The sequence below is a fragment of the Nilaparvata lugens genome, chromosome 1 (assembly GCF_014356525.2).
Source record: "Nilaparvata lugens isolate BPH chromosome 1, ASM1435652v1, whole genome shotgun sequence".
NCBI lineage: Eukaryota > Metazoa > Arthropoda > Insecta > Hemiptera > Delphacidae > Nilaparvata > Nilaparvata lugens.
This window is the reverse complement of record NC_052504.1, coordinates 66,031,030-66,050,217: the sequence shown is the minus strand read 5'-3', so window position 1 is coordinate 66,050,217 and position 19,188 is coordinate 66,031,030. Positions and strand designations below refer to the sequence as shown.

At 35.7% G+C, this 19,188-nt stretch overlaps 1 protein-coding gene across 1 annotated transcript in view; it reads right to left on the bottom strand.

Annotated features, from left to right (window-relative positions):
• LOC111055312 (sodium channel modifier 1) overlaps positions 1-18,806 on the bottom strand; it is a 51,637-nt gene extending 32,831 nt beyond the window's left edge. The window contains exons 1-2 of the mRNA XM_039440046.1: positions 18,572-18,806; positions 6,771-6,841 (exon numbers count right to left, since the gene is read on the bottom strand). Of these exons, the coding sequence (XP_039295980.1) occupies positions 6,771-6,841; positions 18,572-18,622 (122 nt within the window). The 5' untranslated portion in view covers positions 18,623-18,806. The remainder of the gene's footprint in view (positions 1-6,770; positions 6,842-18,571) is intronic.
• Positions 18,807-19,188: the final 382 nt, after the last annotated feature.

Below are 19,188 nucleotides of genomic sequence, written 5' to 3'. Positions count from 1 at the left end.
GGGACATTATGAGGTATTTATGGGGCGGTTACAAACGGGATATTAAAGATTTGAGTGAGTTATGAATAAGGAAAGGTGTAGCTTATGAATTGATAGAAAAGAGGAGATTTAAAATTAAAAAAAAAAATAAAATAGACTAAAATTGGAGAAAGGAATTGTAGAATTGAACTTGAATGAAATTTATTTTTCATTTTTATTGAACATTTAATATATATTTGATAGCTGTGAAATTTATTATGATATGATGAAATTTATTTCAATTTAATTAAACAGTTTGTAGCTAAGGTACTATTGCTGTCTGGAAATGGATATATATGGATATATACATCCATCTGTCTGCACAGCGTAATCTGTGGTCTCTGCTGCTACAGTTGAGTCTCCGTGCTTACTCTGTGGTCACATGACCGTTGGATTCAAAACTGAAGTCTGTGCTCGGTTGAGAAAGGAGACTCAGTCTCTTCTATATATATATATTATAATGTTACTTGTTAAAAAGATAAATAATTTGAATTTAGCGCTGAACAAAACATTGATACTGTATAATCAAATGGATAAATATTGATAGTCGAAAGTTCATTTGTTGATGTCTCGTTTATAATTTCAAAATAATGTTTGTAGGTTAGATGCCAACAAAGTTATTATATATAAAGTTTCCAATACTAAAATTTTAAAATAAAAAATAATAAAACACTTTAAAAGATAAAATTATTGATAATTTTATTGAATAAATCAAAAGAATTGTAGCCTACCAATTACATTAACACAAATTTTACATAATGTTATCATTTACAGAATTACAATAAAACAATAAACAAAAAGCCAAATATAAATTTAAATCAAATAAATAGCATTTTTATTAAATTTGAACAGTAAATAAATAACAAAAATAATTATTCTAATACATGGAGGGAAGTTGAGTGGTATAAAACGTTATGGCAGTTGAAAACTGGAGGGAAAAAGCAAAGTCTTGTTCTGTTTGGTATTATTCGTGATGGTAGACGTACAACCAATGTCTTTGTTGTGTGTAAAAAGATTTAGCTAGTGCAGTTTTATTATCAAAGGTTTATCTTGAATTAAAATGAAAAGTGATATAACGGAAAAGAGGAAATGTGGTATTAATGTGGAGATGAAATGTAGTTTTGGAATGCTTAAATGTTATTAAAGTGGGAATAAAACTTGACACACTTTGTGGGATAATATTATTTGTTTTATTATGAATTGACAGAAAAATTACATAAAATGTATTCAAATTATTAGCTTCTATTATTAATTGTATGTTTTCTAAAAGGGTGAGTCACTATCATTGTCATTATTATTATTTAGAATAAGTATAACCTATGTATTGTAAATTGAAATTGAACTCATTTAAGGACTGTGTCCAAGAACATGATTATAAAATTAAAATCAGCATGTTACTAGATTAAATATGTTCTTATTTTTTACTATCAATTCCATTAGGTTATCATTTTCATAATAAAATTTAAAAACTCCCTTAGGCTTTATGTAAGGAACTGTTTTGTTATGGATTATGCTTCTGACAGTGGTAAAAATTAAAGAATTTTATTTAAATTATTATACTTAATTAAAATATTAAAAAAGACGGGTGTGGCAATATATATATATATTATATATATATATATATATATATATATATATATGTGTGTGTGTGTGTGTGTGTGTGTGGTGTGTGTGTGTGTGTGTGTGTGTGTGTGTGTGTGTGTGTGTGTGGTGTGTGTGTGTGTGTGGGTTATATGGGTATATATTTATGTTTAATGGATCTCTAAAAAGGCTCTAACGATTCTCACAAAATTTGGAACAAAGTAGGTTTATGATATGAAGATTCGATTGCACTAGGTCTCAATCCTAGGATAACTCGCTGAAGGACATTAGAAGGATAGATACGTCCTTGGAAAAACAGCTGGAATTTTTGTCGTCTGTCGATACCATAATGGAAGAGAGTGAACGAGTGCATGTGTATGGGATCATCCAGCTGATCTCACGAGAAGAAAAATTCAGCAAGAGAAACTTATTTTTGTTTATTTCTCCCTTTTTCACTTCCCTTGCCCTATTACCATAGGTAAGGGAAGTATTGCTTTCCGAAAAAAAATAAGGTACCCCAATTTCTAAATTTCTATACGTTTCAAGGTCCCCTGAGTCCAAAAAAGTGGTTTTTGGGTATTGGTATGTATGTGTGTGTGTGTGTGTGTATGAGTGTATGTGCGTCTGTGTACACGATATCCCATCTCCCAATTAACGGAATGACTTGAAATTTGGAACTTAAGGTCCTTAGACTATAAGGATCAGACACGAACAATTTCGATCAAATGCAATTCAAGATGGCGGCTAAAATGGCGAAAATGTTGTCAAAAACAGGGTTTTTCGCGATTTTCTCGAAAACGGCTCCAACGATTTTGATCGAATTCATACCTAGAAAAGTCATTGATAAGCTCTATCAACTGCCACAAGTCTCATATCTGTAAAAATTTCAGGAGCACTGCACCATCTATGCAAAGTTTGATTTTAGATTCCCAATTATCGGGCTTCAGATACAATTTAAACAAAAAATTTCAAGTGGAAAAGATTGAGCATAAAAATCTCTACAATTAATGTTCAGTAGCATTTTCACCTAAAATTGAAAATAAGCTCGAAATTAGAGAAAATAAGATTGTTCAATTGCAAACTGTTAGCAACTGTTGATTCTATTGAATCATTCACTATGAAGAGATAGCAGACTTCGTGTGTCTGCAGCGCTATTGTCCTGTCACCAGCTGGCTCAGATCTTAGAAAAGTAGACTTGAGATGCGCGGGAACACTAGCGTCAGTTGATCAATTTTCATAACGGCAAGGAAAGTTGTGTGAGTGCACCACGCCAGATTTTTAGAAAACATATTTACTTCAGAAAGTCCAAAATAGTAACTAGATGCTGTTGGTGTAGAATAGTACATATTATATTAACAAATATTGTAGCACAGTAAATCATAGTAAATCGAATTCATAGTATATCTATTTGTAATTGATGATGTGTTTGTTTTTTGAAGTATGAATAAATTGTTATTTTGATGAGTGATAGTAGCTTAGCCTAGATTTTGATTTGGACTGTAGTATAAATTTGAAAAGGGACAGTTTTGGGCATAAGCCTGTTGTGCCTCCTCATATAACTGTATTAGTATATTTCGCACCTAGGGCCGAAAATGAGACTTTTTCGGCTCGAAATCGGTTTTCAAGATTTAGAGCCGGAAAAACATGTTTGCCCATGGTGAGCATCTCACACGTTATTTTTCGCCACACAGAAAAATAAACAATATAAATATGAGAATAATTGTTTATTAGGCACTTCCAAAAGCAAAACTGGAAGGTCATAGCTCTAGCAAATCTGAGGTAATCTGAATATCAGGAAATTGTCCAAGTATTTTTATTTTTTATTCTGATTTGTCTAAATAACCTAAAAGATTATGTTCAATTATGTAAGAGGTTGAGTTTATACTTTTTATTCTTCCAAATGACAATAAGATGATATTATTATAAATGTTTTGATTCTTGAATAATAAACACAAATAATGAAAAGTTTTTTGATCAGCTGTTTTAGCACACTTGAAATTTGGCCAATCTGAATGTCAATGTCAACAATGCTTGTTGTCGTTGACTTCGGAAGTTTAGTTTAGAAGTTCTATCCTACTCTGAAAATCGAATTTGAATAGTTTATAATATATATCTTATCTGTATTTTATCCATCCAAATAAAATTATAGTATCTTATTGCAGGATACTTATTCAATTCTAGAAGCATAAACTGATTCCGTTTCATAAACCATTTTGTAAACACGTTCACATCAAATCAGAATCAGCTGACTTCAAGGTTACTTTACAGCCCTAGGGCCGTAAAACTTTTACCGGCCTGGTCAGAAAACAATCACTTTCGGCCTCCATATGACGCACAAAAGCCAGCTCATTACATCCAAGTGGGGCGAAATAGTATAGTTCGCACCTAGGGCCAAAAATGAGACCTTTCCGGCTCGAAATCGGTTTTCAAGTCCGAGGCCGTAGGCCGAGGACTAGAAAAGATTGAGAGCTGGAAAAACATTTTTGCCCATGGTGAGAACGTTATTTTTCGCCACACAGAAAAATAAACAATATAAATATGAGAATAATTGTTTATTAGGCACTTCCGAAAGCAAAACAGGAAGGTCATAGCTCTAGCAAATCTGAGGTAATCTGATTATCAGGAAATTGTCCAAGTATTTTTATTTTTTATTCTGATTTGTCTAAATAACCTAAAAGATTATGTTCAATTATGTAAGAGGTTGAGTTTATACTTTTTATTCTTCCAAATGACAATAAGATGATATTATTATAAATGTTTTGGTTATTTTACAGCCCTAGCACCGTAAAACTTTTACCGGCCTGGTCAGAAAACAATCATTTTCGGCCTCCATATGACGCACGAAAACCAGCTCATTACATCCAAGTGGGGCGAAAAAATAATTGTAGGACTGAGAAATGAATAAATAAATATAAACTATAAATTCAATCTTTCGTTACAAATTTTCTATGCTTTTACACTCCAGAGCAAAGCTCGGTCCCCCGATATTTATTTATTAATCCATTTTACAGACCCATGTTTTCGAAATTCTCGGCCGAGCGGCTACCGAAGAACGGGAGATGATCATGATTCAAGATCATATATTGTGACAATATGATTTAGCATCTAAAGTTACCAGCTGTAATAAACACGTCACCCTGTGATAGATTGTGTACTGGTTATTGCATTCATTGATTACTGAAAATTTACTTTTTTCTAATTTAGCTTAGCTTATATTCATCCTAAAATGGAAGATGGAAAGAATATGAAATTCTGTGTAATTCATCGTACATCGCATATTTCCTGGACCATCTATTGACAATCAACAACTATGAAAACTTTGAAACACTGATTCAAGTTTTTTTTCAGTTCAACACTTTACTGATAGATATAACTACCAATTGATTGAAAAGTATATGTTATCGGAATAATGAATGCTGCATGGCTAAGCACATAGGATTGAGATGTAAATGAAATATTGATTGTCAGATAAATTTCATGATTCACCAAATAAAGTCAAGTGTGACATGAGATACATTGACTTTTTGGCGGTACGTAGTTTGCCGGGTTAGCTAGTTCAATATAGATATTTTACCACATCACCTTCAGAAAAATACAGAAAGATTAAATTCGAAGATCACATTAATATTTTTTAGTCCCCCCCATTTTCAATTTTTATTTTAAATATAAGTTCATGTAAGCCTACCAATTTAAATATTGCTTAACCGAGGAAGAGGTACCTGATTTTGAAAATATCTTCTAATGTACCTATACTATACCAAAGTTAGTAGACAACATCATTAGAATCGGTGATTCCTTCGCTATAAGTACGGTGAATTTGAAATTTCTAGGTCAATCTTGAGGGGATTAAACGACGATGTATTCAAAGATACAGTGAATAAATTATATGCTCAGTATGGTTACTCTATCACTTTTATACTACACGTGACGTCACGCTGGCGTTCCCCCCACCACTTTCAATCTTACACTTGTGAGTGATCAACCTGCTGTCTACTAACGTTGATACTATACTGCCCTTACGTTTTCTACAACTACAAATAATATTGAAAACAGCTGGCTACAAATTCTATGAGCGCTACTACAAGATGCGCCAGAGAAACTTACTTATTTGAAAGGTCAATAAAAGCAAAAATACTTTAGCTATTGTTTTAATCTTTTTTTGTATGAGAATACAATATCTCAATTTTTTCCATGCATTCTTGAAAATGACATGCGATCAATGGCGACCCCCCATTGTACATACACTGATTAAGTTGACTTTTGAAATTTGTATCCACTCGTTGCAGTATATCAATCGGTATGTTGGCAATGGCGTCGGGGATGTTGTTCTTGAGGTGTGCTATGGTCCGTGGTCGATCGACATAAACCAGGGATTTCAAATAATCCCATGATAAAAATCGCATGAGCTTTGTCACTGAAAAAAATGACCGCGTCTTCAGGCAGGTTGTCAATCAGCATATCAAATGCATTTTGAAGTACAACAATATCGCGTTCAGTCAATTCTTGAACAACAGCCAATTTACAGGGATGAAATTGAATGTCTTCATGGAAAATTCGTCGAACAGTGGAGTCAGAAATTGCCATAGCAGCTACTTGTTCGCGAGCCGAACGCCGGGGAGAACGCACATCTGACTGCCTCACTCTTTCGATATTTCTGGAGTCCTGATGGTTCGTTAAAGTCCATTCCTGGGATTAGTGACACTTCCACATTCCAGAAATGAGCTGATCCACGACAGAATCGAATTACGGCCAGGAACGAGTCTTAGGATGAATTTCAAATCGAGCGCGGATGACAAGTTTCTTTGCAACAAGTGATCGACCATTACAAAAGAAGCTCTCTATTGCGAAGGCCCGCTGCTCTCTAGACAAGAGCATAATGGCTACTTACTTGAGGGAGGATAAATTTGATAAATACCTCCTCCAGATGCGGCCCCTCCTGCCCATCTACACGACCAATACACCACGTGGGATTTTTTTCAAATTGGTAAGTTTTTCTGGCGCAACTTGTATAAAACATAACTATTATAACCTGGAATCACCAGGATCAGGGATCATTGAAAAACTTTATCTGGATTTTTGAAATTAGCTATTTTGTTGAATGTTCCAATTCCAGATAGCATTTTCAATACACAAATGAAACCATTCACTAGATATTTTTCAAATTAACTCACCTTCCATTGCTCAGCAACTTTGCTTCATCAACCGGTATATGATTCCCCAGCAATTCTTTGACACGGAGATCCTGAAAAATACAACAATTGTCTATTTTCAATATTTTAGAACCAAAATGACTAGTAGTTCTGTGAACAGTAGACCTCACGCAGTATTCCCATCCACAAGTACCTGATTGAAACTATAGACCTTATGGAAATGCAGCAATAGACTGGCTTCTCCACACATCTGTGTAATCACTCGCCAGCTGATTTATGATGAATAATAATTCTATAGTCTGATTTTTACTCTAATATTGGCGTATGAAGGAGGCCCCTTTCTCCTTTTATATTATCCTTGAAATGCAAAATTTCCAAAAACCTTGTATATACGTCGACGCGCAATTAAAAAAGGAACATACCTATCAAATTTCATGAAAATCTATTACCGCGTTTCGCCGTAAATGCGCAACATATAAACATTTAAACATTCAAACATTTAAAGATTTAAACATTAAGGCCGGTTACAGAGCTCGACCGACCGTCAGTGCGTATGTACCATCCTGACCGTATGCATCGATGAATCAGTTTTACACATTCAGAGCTCGACCGACCGTCAGTGCGTATGCACCATCCTGACCATACATATCAGTTTTTCTGACTCACAAAATGGACGCCTTTACAGATTGTTTAATTGCAGCTTATTATCTTCGTAAACGAAAGATTAAAAGACGTAGATATCAAGTTCACCCGATGGTCGCCCAAAGAGCATTTCAAAGGGAATTTAGTACCATTATATAGTATATTCATCATTGCTTGGGGTGAAGATACATTTTTCAACTACCTCAGAATGTCCATCAGAAATTTTGATAAGTTATTTCGAGCTTGTATCACCATTGGGGATACTTGCAGTCACTTTAAGCTACGGATCAAATAAATGTAGATAATATTAAAAATATATTATTTTTCAATAAGAAATTTGGAAATTATTGAAGAAATGTATAGAAAAACTCTGATTTCAACTATGACACTATTAATTGAATTCATTCATTAGGTATGCTATTCAATTCAATATCAGCTGATTGTCGGGCAGAGGTGTCAGCACATTGGTTATGTTGCGATAGGGCTACTGATCAGTACAGCTCTGAAAGCTTCTATTTGTTTCAATAGCGCGTCAGTCGACCGATGGAACGGATGCGCACGAGCTCGACCGATGGTCGTCGTACGCTGTATAAAACGCATGGTACTGACCGTACGCATGCGTGCCATCAGTCGTGCTCTGTACGGATACATGGAATATCTATGGAAAAGAGAAGCGCGACTGACGTACGCACTGACGGTCGGTCGAGCTCTGTAACCGGCCTAAGAGAAATGCCAAACCGTCGACTTGAATCTTAGACCTCACTTCGCTCGGTCAACAATCTATCCAAACTATAAATTTTTATAACACCACTGTTAAAGGAGTATATAAATATAGATAGAATAAAACAAATTGAAACTTGGCCCTCCATTCGGGGAATTCAAAGTATTGTCAATTATTGTAAAATTGCGATTTTTTTAAAATTTTATGATTAAGGTTGAAGGATTAAAAGGAAATTTGATTTTTTGATAAAATTGAAAACGTTGCGAAAATATGTTTTTCTTTTGAATAGCCTATCACTTCTCTCAGAATTATGATATGTCGTAATAAGTAAGAATTTTATATCAAAATAGCCGGGATAATGTTTCCTCTCTTCCTCTATATTAGTATCTGAATCATTTATATCTGACCTATAGCTGTTTTTAATGAGTTATGTTCGTCAATGTCTAGACATCTCAAGCAGAAAACATGACATTTTCGACAAGCTAAAACCGTTTTTGTTTTAAAAGGTAATTGGACACTTGCACATATTTATGCATTCAATGTGATCACACTCACATATAACAGTCCGGCTTCTTATGGCTCAAAAACAGGGTTTCGTGGGCAGTTCGTGAAGATGGAAACAGACCCAAATATTATGATTCTAGGGTACCTCAGGATATCCAAACCACTTGATGCACATTTGGGCGTCGCGACTGGGACGCCTAATGGCCGATTCAAAATGACGGATACAGCATTAATTGAACTATAGAATTGACAACTATTTGTAAGATTGCCATCATGGATATTCTATTTCTACACATGATAACGAAGAGATTGATATTGGTACCATTTCCAAGTCGATACCTTTAAGGATTATTGAGAAATACGGTTTTCTAAGTGTCAGCTTAAGGCTAGTTTCACACACATTCGGTTCGTTTCGTTTACGGCAAATTCCGATAAGTGTGAAACGGTAATTCGGTTTGAATTCGGTACCGAATAAAAACCGCATATAACCGAATGCCCATTTGATTCTAATAAATTCGATCAGGTTCAAATTCGTTTCTAGCTAAGGGCTACTTACACACACACTTGGTTCGGTTCGTTTTCTGCAAATTCCGATAAGTGTGAAACGGTGATTCGGTTTGAATTACGTTCCGAAAAGCAACCGCTTTTCGACACGAATAGGTTTTATCATATTCGAATTCGTTGCTAGGAAACCGGAAATAACAGCAAAGTCTTTTACACACGCTCGCTTTTTTGTTTTTATTTTAACCTGATATATCGTGATTATCATTTTTTCATTTCATTTCATTTATTGTATAAAGCACTATAATCATATATATATATATATATATATATATATATATATATATATATATATATATATATATTATATAATTTATTATGACATTGGAGGAAAAACTAGGCTGAGCCTGTACTATTTCTCTCCAAAAATGTTAATAAAATGTTAATGTTGTCTCCAAAAGTTCAGGTTATGTAATCACACACTGCTTTGTCACTTGATTTTTGGTCCAGGAATAATAATTTGAAGATTTCGAATTTTGAAAATTGACGTAATACTCTAAATAAATAACAGAATGAATCAAAATAGATTAAAAACTTGAGAAATATTGTATTTATTTTGAAAATTTGAATACAAAGTCACAAACCTACTAGTGATTAGGTAGTACCTAATTTAATTTAATTTAATCAAATCTGTTTAAAAATATTCCATTTCAAAATCATACGGTCAATTCATTTCTGTTAGCTTACTGGAGCATTTTTTTCTCAATTGCTAAAAAATATGACGATAAATTAAAACTCAGGGAGAATTTTCATTTTTTCCATGAAAATTACATGATTTTATTAATGGAGAGAAGAGATGAACGTTATGTACCATGTGTCAAAATTGAAACAAATTTTTGATTCAAAAAAATAATCACTCTGAACGTTCAAAATTAATATAAATATAATAAAAAAACTATTCAAATAGTTCACAAATTTTAATTAAATTGAAAATTTTGTTGTTCAAGAGATCACATCTTACTATTTGAACACCAGCTTTTATATTATTTATTACTAGCATGAATTGTAAAAATCCAAACACAGCTGTGTTTGAAAAGATAATGAATAATTAGAACCGTACGAATTAAAACCTGATATGTATGGAAGCCTCATTCGTTTTCGGCAACGAACCGAACCGAATGAAAGCGAATGTGTGTGAAGCTAGCCTAAGCATAGGCCTAATAAAAAGGGAAAAATGTAACTTTGGCTGTAAACCATATTTTTCTCTCTTTTTCCAATGACACTCCAGAAGAGAAAAATGGACTTATAGTCCTCAACTAGATGTCATTTAAGCTTTGGGAATACAAAATAGTTTCAGTAATAGTAGGTTAAGTTCACTGTGAATACATTTACAGAGTAGAAAGTAAAATTTCGTACCCAAAGATTGTATGTTCCAAGTTTTTGAAACTAAATTAATCATTGAAAGAGTCATTAAAATGAGATTAATATCTAGAACATTATATTTTGGGTAGTTATGAACACTTTGGTGGTAGAATCGATCCGATATCTCTTATTATAACTGAATAAAAATCGATATATAAAACAACTTATCAGTTATGACCGCCATCTTGAATTTGTCAATTATTTAAAAAAATATTCGTTGCTTTCTCATCTATATTCTTATTTGGCTGGTTGTAACGAAGAGATTGAGACCATTTGCAAGTCTTTATCATGAAGTAGATGTGAAATAGCTATTTATGTATTAAGAGCGTAATGCGCGACTTTATCGCTCGCGCAAAACTGTGATAATTTTGCAAGAGCAATAATAGTTATTTGTGCAACTAGTGCGCAAAGTGACAGTTTGCTGCACCGATAGAAACGTTTACGCCCGAGCCGTAGGCTAAGAGCTGTATTAAGAGCTGTAGGGAATGGTTTGTTGAGTGCAGCAGAGGAACTTTGCGCACGTATTTCACATTAAATTTTTCCTACATTAACCATTGAATATGAAAAGTGGGTTATGGGTGAAATTGCCTGAAATCCATCAAATGTTTGTGTCTGTGATGCTGTTATTAATAAAAACCTCAATTTATTTTAAATAGAATGTAGTATGTTGTGTGTTTGAATGGCGGGGGGGGGGCTGTCATCCACTGTTGTCCACCACCTCAAGACTCTTTTAACGTGCTAGACCCACAGTCACAGTTACCAACTTAATTTTGATTTTGCTGCACTGGTGCTCCATAATAACCTACTAACTATTTTGCGTTGTCATGCTGCAAATCTGGAGTATGCAAAGTACTCACTTTGCGCACTAGTGCGGAAAAGTGATTCTTTGTGGCCTGCAATCAGTGCAGAAAGAGTCACTTTTCAGGGTATCTGTAGGAAAAGAAGCATTATGCGCGAATTACATACAATTTTTTTTCTACAACTGCCCAAACCTGTTAAATTACTTATATAGGCAGTTTAGACCAGTTATAGAATAGACACCGATCATTGTATATTCATACTGAAAGTCGATGAATCCAACATCTACTACTAAATCCACCCATCTTGACGTCACAACAGTGACGTCGCGCAACGTATAGAAATTATAGAAAACTTTTTGAGTTTGTTGTTCAAGTGTTTGTGGTGTTTTACTTACATTGTTGTTAAACAATGCATTGTTTGTTTAATAGATAATAATGATAGATAATGCATTGTTTAATAGACATAGCTTGTTTTCCATAGCAGATTGTTATTTATTTATGTAATTATTATTTATGAAAATGGTAATCTCCTGCGCAGCATATAATTGCACTGGAATTTTTAGGGAAAAAAGTGGAATATCTTTTCATGCGTAAGTTGAAATTTATACACATAAATAATATTGTAAGTTGTAACTGTAATATTATCCTTGGTTATGATGTAAGTGAACTCATTGCAGCATGAAAATAAATTAGTTTTGTAGGCTACCGTACCTTATTATTTTCAAAACACATTATAACTTTGAAGCCGATATCACATAAAACATTATAACTTAACCGATATCGTTTTTACCCGTTGCTAGAAATAACCTAAAAACACCATGAATCTGAAATAGACACAATCTGAAAGTTTTCCATACGATGCGCGATGTCACTGTTGTGATGTCAAGATGGGTGGATTTGGCAGTAGATGTTGGCTTCAGAGGCTAGACTTCCCAGCGTGTCTATTCTATAACTGGTCTAAGAGGCGGAGTTACAATTACCGACTTTTTAGGTTAAGATCTGACTTTTTGGCGAGCTGCTTACAATCAGCTGATTAGGGAGCGTAAAGAAACTCTTCTGCACATGCGCGAATGATTTGGGAGCGTAAAGTAAATCTACTGCGCATGAGCGGATGGTTAGCAAGCAAAAAATAGATTCTCCTCAGAAATAAGCTGTTTTATTCTTGTATGCTGTGTAAATTCTTTCTTTACGCACAGTTGTAGAAAAAATCAATTTTATAGTTCTTTTAATGATAGTTAATTGGCTCAGCAGCTAGAATGACATCATAACTCCAAAACAAAAGGTAATAAAAGCTTCAAACAAACGGGTATAGATTATAAATTCTATTTTGAAGAAGTTTTGTTTGGCACTTCATACAGTATCCAAAAATTGTATTTGAAAATAGTTATTCAAAAAAAATTCTCTTAAAAAATTAAATATTTTGAAAAAGTGCATTTTTGTAGGTTAAATAATGTTTTAGGTGGAAATGCGTGATAACAAACTTGATAGAATAGTTCATTGTGATTCGATTCGCATTTACTAGAGGTTTCTATACTGAATGGTAATCATTCTATGACCGTTTTAATTAATGCTGGATCCGCCATTTTAAATCGGCGCTTAGGCGGCCCATCACGACCCCCAAATGTGCATAAAGTGGTTTGGATTTCCTGAGGTACCCTAAAATCAGAATATTTAGGTATGTTTCTATCTTCACGATGTGGTTGCACTTTAGTATATGGGCCGTGGAATCTAGCATTGAGACCTACATAGATCGATAGAGGAGATCAAGACGAGATCAACCATGTATAACATTGTTGTCGATTTCCAAGGGAGAACTTAGGTTAGAAAAAGCTTAGATTGGGGAAAGCTTAGGTTAGGAGGAGCTTGGATCAGGAAAATATTAGGTTAGGGGAATCTTAGGTTAGGAAAAGCTTAGATTAGGGAAAGCTTAGGTTAGGATAAAATAGGGTCAGGAAAAGCTTAGGTTAGGGAAATCTGAGTTTACGAAAAGCTTATATTAGGATAAAAGCTTAGGTTGGGAAAAGCTTAAATTAGGAAAAGCTGAGGTTGGGAAAAGCTCAGGTTGGGAAAAAGCTAAGGTTGGAAAAGCTTAGGTTAGGGGGAGCTGGGTCTGAGAAAAGCTTAGGTCAGGGAAAGATGGGTTAGGAAAACTTGCATTAGAAAGAGCTCAACTTAGGAAAAGCTGAGGTTAGGTAAAAGCTTAGGTTAGGAAAAGCTTAGGTTAGGAAAAGCTTAGATTAGGAAAACTAAGGTTAGGAAAAGCATAGGTTAGGAAAGAGCTAAAATTAGGAGAAGCTTAGGTTAGGGGAAGCTGGGTCTGGGGAAAGCTTGGGTTAGGAAAAGTTTGGATTGGAAAAAGCTTAAGTTAGGAGAAGCTTAGGTTAGGGGAAGCTGGGTCTAAGAAAAGCTTAGGTTGGGGGAAGCTTGGGTTAGGAGAACATAGAAAAGGAAAAGCTTAGGTTAGGAAAAAGTTGAGGTTGGGGAAAGCATGGGTTAGGAGAAGCTTAGGTTAGGGGAAGCTGGGTTTGGGAAAAGCTTAGGATGGGGAAAGGTTGGGTTAGGAAAAGCTCAGATTAGAAAAAGTTTAGGTTAGGAAAAGCTTAGGTTAGAGAAGGCTGGGTCTGGAATAAACTTATTGTTTATAGTGCCTCTATCGGGGGGGCACTTTAGTTTATGGGCCGCGGAATCTAGCATTGAGACCTACATAGATCGATAGAGGAGGTCAATACGAGATCAACCATGTATAACATTGTTGTCGATTTCCAAGGATTAGCTGAAAAAACATGGCGAAAAGTTCAAAATTTTTATATAAATTTTTATTTTTAATAATTTTTTTATGGCTACAATATGTTTTAAACTAGTGCAAACTTATGTAAAATTTGACGAGGAATCCAATGAAACTAATTTCAGGTTTGTAACTTCAGTAGTTTTTTAGATATTGCAAAAAATGTGCAGAAAAATGCAAATTTTTTGCTTTAAAAAAAATTAACTTGTTTTCATGATGATTAATAGGTATTTTAAACTATTGGATTTAGTAGAATCATGAATTTCAAAGGAAAAATGTTCAGTCACTTGATAGCCTAAACTCACAATTGTTCGAGATATTTGGGAAAATAAAAAAATTGCACACTCAATACTCATCAATTCTCATATTTAATTTTTTTACTACTTTTAGTGACTACTAAATTGACTAAATCCCATTGGGATTTTTGCAGGGAATTCATTAAAATAGATTTGAAGTAAGAAAATTTTATAGATTATTAAGATATGTGGAAAAAATACAAGAAAATGTAATATTTTAGCTTTAGAAGAGTTCAATATGTTTGCATAGGCATAGTGCAGACCGAAATTTAGGATCATATTTTATTCAGCTTCCAATGCAATTCAAAAGCTTTAAAAGATTGTAAAAATGATTGAATCAAATCAAGCTTTTCCTAACCTAAGCTTTTTCCCAATTTAAGCTTTTCCTAACCCAAGCTTTCCCTAACCTAAGCTTTTCCCAATCTAACCTCTTTTCCTAACCTAAGCTTTTCCCAATCTAACCTCTTTTCCAACCTAAGCTTTTCCCAATCTTAGCTTTTTCCTAACCTTAGATTTTTCCTAATCTAAGCTTTTCCTAACCTAAGCTTTTTTCTAACCTAAGCTTTTCCTAACCTAAGCTTTTTCTAATCTAAGTTTTACTAACCCAAGCTCCCCAACCTAAGCTTTTCTCAGACCCAGCTTCCCCGAACCTAAGCTTTTCCCAACCTAAGCTTTTACTAATCTAAGCTTTACCTAACCTAAGCTTTTCCTAACCTATGTTTATCCCAGACCCAGCCTTCTCTAAACTAAGCTTTTCCTAACCTGAACTTTTTCTAATCTGAGCTTTTCCTAACCCAAGCTTTCCCCAACCTAAGCTTTTCCCAAACCCAGCTTCCCCTAACCTAAGCTTCATCTAACCCAAGCTTTTCCCAACCTCAACGTTTTCCTAACCTAAGCTTTTCCTTATCTACATTTTCCTAACCCAAGCTTTCCCCAACCTAAGGTTTTCTTAGACCCAGCTTCCCCTATCCTAAGCTTCTCCCAACTTAAGCTTTTTCTAATCCAAACTTTTCCTAACCCAAGCTTTCCCCAGACCCAGCTTCACCTAGCCTAAGCTTTTCCTAACCTATGCTTTTCCTAACTTTAGCTTTTCCTAATATAAGCTTTTCCTAACCTAAGCTTTTTCCAAGTTGAGCTCTTTCTAATGCAAGTTTTCGTAACCTATCTTTCCCTGACCTAAGCTCTTCTCAGACCCAGCTCCTCCTAACCTAAGCTTTTTCCCAACCTGAGCTTTTCCTAATTTAAGCTTTTCCCAACCTAAGCTTTCTTTACCTTTAATACCTTTAATACCTTCTGCTTCATCCATTACCCACATTTGTGGGATCAATGGCATCATAGAGTTCAATTTCAACAAACACAATAACACAAAAACTATTCAGATGGCAGGTAAAACAGTGATCACTTTTTGAAAAAAGTTCAGATCATCACTCATAAATTCATTTACACTATAATATGATTTATCACAAAGCAGCTTCCTGACAACTCTCTTGAAGGCGGCCTTATCCAACTGCTTCACACCAGGAGGCAGCTTGTTGAAGAATAGCTGGCCTGTGAACGGTGGAGATGTCTCCTGGGGACATCCAGCAGCTCGCGGTGCCTGGTGTTGTGGTAGTGAATATCACTACGGGCAGCCAGAGTATGCTGTACCCTCTTGACATACACCAAGCACAGGAGGATGTAATGGCTGAAGACCGTCAGCACACCAAGGCGAGCAAAGATGGGCTTGCAGTGGGCAAGATGATTGCTGCCTGTTATAATTCTTATAGCCCTCTTTTGCAGTCTCAGTACATCAGCAGTCCCCGCTGAATGACCCCACAGAAGCAAGCCATAGGTAATGTGGCAATTTAAGAGCACGTGATACATCATTATAAGGTACTTCTCAGTCACCAGGCCCCTCATCTTGAGCAGCAGAAAGCAAATGCGGGAGAGTCGACTGGTTACTTGCTGTATATGACTGTTCCAGCTGAGTTTGCTGTCCAAGACAAAACCCAGCAGCTTCACTGGATTCTGAGGGTCACGTGGCTCACGTGACAAGCTGCAGATGATCCTTTGGGTCTTGTCCTCATTCAGCTGGAATCGATTAGCCAGGAACCATGAAGTGGCAGATCAAAGATGCTCCGCAGATGCCTCCAAAACCCGCTCAAGCTCAGCACCCGATGACAGTAGAGATGCATCATCTGCAAACATCAGAGAGGAACCGTGGTCGTCGAGGTCATTTATCATGACAAGGGACAGTGTAGGCCCCAGCACTGATCCCTGAGGAACACCAAAAAATACCGAAGTGTCCGGGAGACCGCACCAGTGAGGGAGACAAGCTGAGTCCTTCCAGAAAGGTAAGAGCCCAAGATGGAAAGAGCAGAGTCTCTAAGACCATAAAAGCTCAGCTTTCTAAGAAGAATGCCATGGTCTACACAGTCAAAGTCTCGGCTCAGATCACAAAGAGCAAGAGCAAGAGACTCACCATCCTCAAAGGCCGCGTCAATCCGCTCAGCTACATGGCCAACTGCACCCACTGTTGATCTCCCAACTCGAAAGCCAAATTGCATGTCAGAGAACAGGCCATTTTCCTCAAAGAAAGCCTCCAGCAGTCGCTTAATCACCGCCTCGATCACCTTGCCAAAGACAGGGGTAATGGAGATGGGCCTGAAGCTACGAAGGCTCTTACGATCACCCTTCTTGAAGACCGGGACAGTCCTTGAAGTTTTCAAGAAATCAGGAAATTTTCCAGACTTCAAGCACTCGTTGACAGATGCACAGAGAGGAACTGCAACAGCATCCACAACATCACGAAGCATGCTCACAGACATGCCAAACACATCTGGGCTTTTAGAGGGCTTAAAGGAACGTATAATTTTCCTCAAGGCTGCTGGTGTGGTGGGGTGGAAAAAGGAGAGATGCTTCTGGTTCGGCTGGACTCTTCCCTCCAACAAAGCAATGGGATCAATGGCAGCATCAGGCAGGTCTCCCACTATGTCCTGAACTGAACCCACAAAGAACCCATTGAAGTCATCTGGGCTTGCAAAGTCAATACTTTTACGTGGCATGGATCTGTTGGTATTAATCACGTCCCAGGCAGCCTTGCATTGATTGTGTACATCCTCAATTCATCGCTCGGTAGCCAACCTCTTAGCCAGCTCGATCCTCATCTTGTAAAATTGTTTGAAATTTCTATACCTAGCCGAGTTGTCGGCATCACCATCCTCACATCTGTTCATGAGGGCGAGCAAGATTCCCCTAAGTCAGGCCAGATCATTGGTGTACCACTCCTTGTGACCATCACAGTCATTAGTTTTCCTAATATAAGCTTCTCCTAAGCTAAGATTTCCCTAACCTAAGCTTTTCCTGACCCTAGCTTCTCCTAGCCTAAGCTTTCCCTAATCCGAGCTTTTTCTAACCTAAGCTTCCCCTAACCTAATATTTTTCTGATCCAAGCTTTTTCTAACCTAAGTGCTCCCTAGGTAGCAAAAAATTGAGTTGCAATATTTTTATTTGCCTAAATATCTCGAACAATTTTGAGTTTAGGCAATCAAGTGACTGGAGATTTTTTCTTTAGAATTTATCATTCTACTAAATCTAATAGTTTAAAATACCTATCAATCACCATGCAAACAGGTTCACCTCTTTTAAACAAAAAAATTGCACTTTTTCGCACATTTTTTTGTAATATCTCAAAAACTACTGAAGTTACTAACCTGAAATTAGTTTCATTAGATTCCTCGTCAAATTTTACATAGGATTGCACTAGTTTTAAACATATTGTAGCCATAAAAAAATTATAAAAAATAAAAATTGATATAAAAATGTTGAACTTTCCGCCATGTTTTTTCAGTTAATCCTTGGAAATCGACAATGTTAGACATGGTTGATCTCGTCTTGATCTCCTCTATCGATCTATGTAGGTCTCAATGCTAGATTCCGCGGCCCATAAACTAAAGTGCCCCCCACGATGTGCCCACGAAATCCCTAAGTAACCCTACTCTAAGGTAAAAGAAGATGCATCAAAAAGTCTGACATTGGATGTATTGGATATAACTTGAATAGACAGGAAGTAAATTAAATTTAAAACACATCAACTGAGGTATCCTTTTAGTTGACCGTTAAACTAATAGATCATCTTATACTTACGTTAAACTTACGTTACTTGTACTTACATTCAATTTTTTTTTCATATCTAGAGTACATTCTTCAGGTTGATATGTCATTTTTAAAATAAACTTTCGCAATATAATATACCCTATTTATTTTAATAATAGCACGGTCTTCAATTGTTAATTTAACTCTACAGTTCACGATTTCAAAAATGCGTTTTTCAGCGTGTATGCTTGTTTGCTTCTTCGCTTGTAATCCTTCTATCCTTGCAGCCAAGATGCAAAATGAAACATGAAAATGAAAAAGTGAGGTTAGACCTTAGACCAGTTATAGAATAGACACGCTGGGAAGTCTAGCCTCTGAAGCCAAAATCTACTGTCATATCTCCAAATCGTGACGTCATTATCGGATAGAAAACTTTTAGATTGTGTTTATTTCAGAAGGATGTGAATTATTATTCATTAAAATGGTCAACTCCAGCTGCGCTCTCGCTGGAATAGACCCAATCTGCTATTGAAAACATTGTAAACAAACTCAACTCTACAGGTAGGTTTTCTATCTGTTGCTGATGTTACGATTTGGAGATATGGCAATAGATGTTGACTTCATCGACTTTCAGTATGAATCATTGATATAGAGAATAAGATTAAGAAGAGCGAAGTCCGCTATGATGCCACTG